The sequence below is a fragment of the Sinocyclocheilus anshuiensis genome, unplaced genomic scaffold (genome assembly GCF_001515605.1).
Source record: "Sinocyclocheilus anshuiensis isolate Anshui unplaced genomic scaffold, SAMN03320099.WGS_v1.1 scaffold140, whole genome shotgun sequence".
NCBI classification, from domain to species: Eukaryota; Metazoa; Chordata; class Actinopteri; order Cypriniformes; family Cyprinidae; genus Sinocyclocheilus; species Sinocyclocheilus anshuiensis.
Genome location: NW_015554147.1, coordinates 2,937,893 through 2,943,415, shown reverse-complemented (window position 1 = coordinate 2,943,415; position 5,523 = coordinate 2,937,893). Strand labels below are relative to the sequence as shown.

Here is a 5,523-nt window from a genome sequence, read left to right as displayed (position 1 = left end):
ACTTAAATGATTTTAGCAAATGGCTGCAATATAACGAAGAGTGAAAAATTGAAGGGGGTCTGAATACTTTCCATACCCACTGTACCTCCTCGCTCGAGCCTCTCAGAGAGTCATGTGACTGTGAGGTCCAGTGATCTTCTGGAAATGAGCAGATTAACACTTGCTCTCAAAACCCCTTGACTTCAGTCTTTCCCCGTCTCCTCCTCTTTATCTGTCTGTTCTCTACTTGTCCTCTCTTTTCTTCTAAGTTGTGTACGAGACAAGAGTTTTTCCATTGGATGAAGGTTAATGTCCTTGTAAAATAGTACTGTGGCAGTACCATGGTAAAGTATCAGATGCTAACACTACGGGAATTCATTTTATCACATCTTGTTAATAACATCCCTGTCGAATACTTGGTTTTGATTGGGTGATTGCACTGAATTTTGATTTCCTAGACAGCTTTATGTATCATTGTGTGGTCTCTTTTAATATTTAAAAATATTGGGCATAGGTATTCTAACTGTAAATTTCTATGAATTTAAATAATCTATAAATGTATTATTATTATTATTATTTCCATGAAAATTAAAAAAAATAAATGTAATGTCCTTTAAATTTTGCACCATTTGTTTTCACACTATTCACAAAGAAATACTACTGTATTTGTAGTACTTTTACATCACCAATCACCAACTTTTTTACATCACCAATCTAGCTGTCTGTCATTTGAATCTGCTTTATGTGCGGTAGCTGGCAGTAAGAAAAGCACCTCAGTGTTTGTGCTTATTATTCTTCAGAGAGAAACCACACACACACACACACACACACACACGCACGCTGCATTCCAACGCCGGCACGTTCCTTGCAACTATGAGCCTAATTTAAGCTCAGTTTGGGTTCTGACATTTATTCATAATGATGATGAAGATGATTATAATCATCTCTACCTCATAAAAAAAAAAAACATTAAAACGTCATGATATAAATCATTATGCTCCATATTGCGACATGTTTTTCAGTGCTTTCATGTTCTAATTGTGTGGCCTAGGTGGACAAGCCAAAAACAGCACAGCACCTTCAGGTCGTCTTTGAGATTGATAGAAGACCAACCTGAGGCACTTTGAGGCCCATTCCTCAAACCTGCCAGGAGATGAGGACTTTCCCTCACTTGTTTCTCATTCAGCTATGAATTAATGAGTTGATTCCTGAGGCAGAGCAGCAGGCCGTGATGATAGAGAGAGAGTAATCATGACCTTTCTATGAACTCAGCAGCCTTCAGCCAAAACCGCCACAGAGAACGGCTGGCCAACTGAGCGACCCCGACAGGAACCAGCAAAACAGGTCAGCTTCTCATGTGTAGCTTCTCATGTTTGTGTCGGGTTTAGGTTTGTAATTACTGAGTAAATGACTTTCTCTAATAAATTAGGGATGGATAATATGTTGGTAACTATATCAGGATCAGTCATAGGTGTATTTTTATTGCATAGTCTTATTCTTATTATTTTTCCGTATCATTATAAGTCTGATTTAGCTTATAATGAAATTAATATCAGGGCCTGTTTGTTTTTTATATTATTTTCAATATACTGCAATTAAAACATAATAATATTAATCATTACTCTCTATATTGCAACATCTAGAAAAAAAAATCCCTTCACATTGAGCATTGTTAAAGCTGATTTCATTTTAACATGATTGTTTTATTGTATTTATTACATATTATTATTATTATTATTATTATTATTAATCAATATGTTCTATATTGCTACATCTAGAAAAAATGCCCTTCACATTCAGCATTTTAAATCTGATTTTATTTTATTTATTGCATATTTATTATTATTATTATTATTATTATTATTATTATTATTACTTATCCGTATAAGTCTGATTTAGCTCATATTAGAATGAAACAATATCAGGGTTTTTTTTATGTTGTTGTTATTATTATTATTATTAGTATTAGTATTAGTATTAGTATTATTTAATATATTGCAATTTTATTTAAAGCATGGGGAATTCTAGATTGCCAGTTTTATTGTAAAGACAGGAAAAAAACAATGTAAGTTTACATTTACATTGATAATCAAATCAGCTATTGTCCATGATAAATAAATAGCAAAATAAACGATTAAAGTATATATTTATACATATTATATATACTTATTAATGTGTTTGCATTTAAAACACACACACACACACGGATACACACACACACAGTCACTTTGAGTCAGAAGCAACATCTTTCTTCTTAAAAAAAAAGATATAAATAAAAACAGCTATTTGTGAAACAGAAATTAATAAAAGTTGAATGAGTAAGAGGAAGTCTCGCTGTGGTTTTCTGCACTCTGTACGTCTGGTGGAAGTTTTCAGACAATTATGTCTGACAGCTCCTTTGCCGCTGGAGGACAGGATCTGTCCTTAGGCTGTGTCTGACCAACAATTCAGAGAATGTGTGTGCGTGTGTGTGTGTGTGTACTGGTTTACATATCCTGGTGGGGACTTAAACCTGACTACGCAGACAATCTCAGAATCATTGTAGGTGGGACAGAACTGATTTTGTGGGATTTTTACTAAAATACACCCTTTGGGCCATAATGGAAACACATCCACTCAATCCAAATCTAAACGCAGAGCCAAACTGAAATGGAAACTGTGTTAAGGCCGAAAAATTGTCCCATGAGAGAAGATCTACGACACGTAGATTGCCTCATCTCATTGTACAAAGCCCCAAAGTTTTTAAATACACCTGTGTGTGCTTTAAATGATTGGCATGGAATCAATGTTATACATTTTTGTTTGCTGTTCTTGGCTTGTGTCCCTGTTATCTTGAATGGGGTAGTGTTTATTTTAAAGGCTTCTTTTGCAATTCAAAGCATGGTTAAAATGTTACTGTCGTTAACGACAACACTCAGAGCCATGTGATAGTTTGGCTAACAGTGATTTGCTAATTATCATTAGTGTTTATTTCAGGTTCAATATGCATTTAGAATTATTTGCATTTATAGTTTCATATATAGATAGCATTATAAATATTCTGTTTTCTTAAAATCAACATCCTGTGTACTTTTTAATGTTACTGGTTTCATAGTGCAAGATTTATTATTGCATATTATATTCCAGTCTGTCCCACATTATTATTATTATTTTTATTATTATTATTATTATTAATGCAAATTATTTTATAATTTTTTTTGCAAATTGCTTTTGTATATACATTTTTTTTGCATCCAGAAATGTATATCTAAATAAATAAATAAATAAAAATTTTGCGACTAACATATTTCCAGTTTTTCAGTATAACTTTGACCATTTCTGAAGCACAAATACTGGCCTTAAAAAGATCACGTGTAAAATTCCTTTCGACTGAGCAATCACAGCGATGCGATGGTTCCTCATCAACCACTGACCTGTCTGGAGTGGAGAGATATTTCTGTTTCTGGAACTTCTTCTCCAGGCCCAGCAGCTGCAGCTCAGTGAAGATGGTGCGGCTGCGGCGGGGTTTCTTCAGCCGCGGGGTGCTGTGCTCCGTCTCTGATTCGCTGCTGATGCTGACGGGCGTCTCGCTGGCTGTGGGCTCGGAGGTGAGCGGGTGCTGGGGTGACAGAAGGGGCAGGAGAGGAGACAGCTGAGAGATCTGCGGGAGGCTGCTGGGCTGCTGGTGTGTGATCACAGACAGGAGAGGGTACGATCTCAGAGGAGCAGAGCCTGCGAGAGCAAACAATCGACATAATGCTCTGGTTAATACTGATAGGACACAAATATTGATCATTTTCATTGGCAGAAATCATTAGTGAATCAATAATGTACATTGTGAGGAACTCTTCTGCTCTTATCAGGTCTATTAAACATTCATTTATAGCATATCATAATCACATTGCTTTCTTAAAGTAAACATAATGTGTGAATTTTTTATGTTACTGGTTTCATTCTGCAAGAGTCATTGTTGCACATTGTGCAAAAGTCAAAAACATGTTTGTTTTTTGTTTTTTTTGTGATCTTTCATTATCTACTGCCAATTTGGAATGTTCCAAACAAAATTAAAGACATTCATTTGTAATCTTTTATCAGTGTGTCCCAATCAATTCCTAGAAGTATGTATGTTTGTTTGTTTGTTTGTTTGTTTGTCTGTCTGTCTATCTATTTTTTTATTTTTTTATTTATTTCTTTATTTTCACAATGCATTTCATGTTCCACTCAGAAAAAATATCAGACTTAAATGAAAATATCACATTTATAGCATATCATAATTGCTCTGCTTTCTTAAAGTCAACATGAAATCAAATTCCTGTTTTTTTTTTTGCTTGTTTGTTTTTAAGATTCATCATCGCACATTATGCAAAATTCAAAAACTTTTTCATTTGTAATCTTTCATTGTCTAATGCCATTTTGTGTTCCAATCAATTCACCAGATATAAAAATGTAAATAAATTTATTTTTCACAATGAATTTCATGTTCCGTTCAGAAAAAAATATCAGATAAAATAAAAATATGAAATGTATAGCATATAAGTAGCCTGCTTTTTTGTAAGTCAATATCAAATCGAATTCGTATGTGCTGTTTTAATGTTACTGGTTTTATTGTGCACGATTTATAGTTGTATATTATGTAAAAAATTAAAAAACGTGTTTCTTTGTAGTCTTTCATTATCTTGTCAATTTGGAATGTTCCAATCAAATCGATTCATCATTATACATTATGCGGCATTGTACTTTTTTTTTCTTTGATTATCTAACACCATTTTGGTGGTTTCCAATCAATTCAGCAGATATAAAAATGTAAAAAAAATAATAAAAAATCCACAATTAAATTAAAAATCCACCTGGGTGAACAAAAATGGAGAGCATAATGGCTTTTGGGAAACGCAACCCTGGTTAAATACACAAATTAACTCTTATCAGGACTATTTAGCATCATACATGCCTGTAAAATCTAGTTTACAAGCTGCTAGATTGAGCCGGCTTTAACCCTGAGTTTTAACAGCTGTCACATCCACGTGAACTGTCGGCTTACCTTCACTAATGGTGTAGGTAAGTGTGAAGAGTTTTGCCCCGTGTGATGTAAGGTGGCTGATCCAGAGGTCTGCTCTGGTGATGTAACCGGTGTTTTACACTGAACTCTGGGAGGATAATGACTCTCCTATGATACACGCTGTCAGCGACACAATGCACTCTGGGTAATAATTTGTAACTGGGGCATTCGTACCCCCTCCCCTCCAGTTGTAATGTTTCAAACTCTCTCTCTCTCTCTCTCTCTCTCTCTCTCTCTCTCTCTCTCTCTCTCTCTCTCTCTCTCTCTCTCTCTCTCTCTCTCTCTCTCTCTCTCTCTCTCTCTCTCTCTCTCTCTCTCTCTCTCTCTCTCTCTCTCTCTCTCTCTCTCGCTCTCTCTCTCTCTTTGTCTCCTCCTCTTTTATTTTCAGACATTAGCGAGACGCCAGAATCCATAAAATGCAACACAGGGCCCGTCTGAGTAGAGAGAGGTCGCTTCAGCGAGCATAAAATACCTCCAGGAGAAAAAAAAAAAAGTGATCCTGAGATTTA

The 5,523-nt window shown here is 35.1% G+C and overlaps 1 protein-coding gene across 1 annotated transcript in view; it reads right to left on the bottom strand.

Annotated features, from left to right (window-relative positions):
- Positions 1–5,523, bottom strand: part of LOC107670639 (homeobox protein BarH-like 2) — a 15,129-nt gene that overhangs the window by 2,783 nt on the left and 6,823 nt on the right. The window contains exon 2 of the mRNA XM_016463312.1: positions 3,393–3,690. Within this exon, the coding sequence (XP_016318798.1) occupies positions 3,393–3,690 (298 nt within the window). The remainder of the gene's footprint in view (positions 1–3,392; positions 3,691–5,523) is intronic.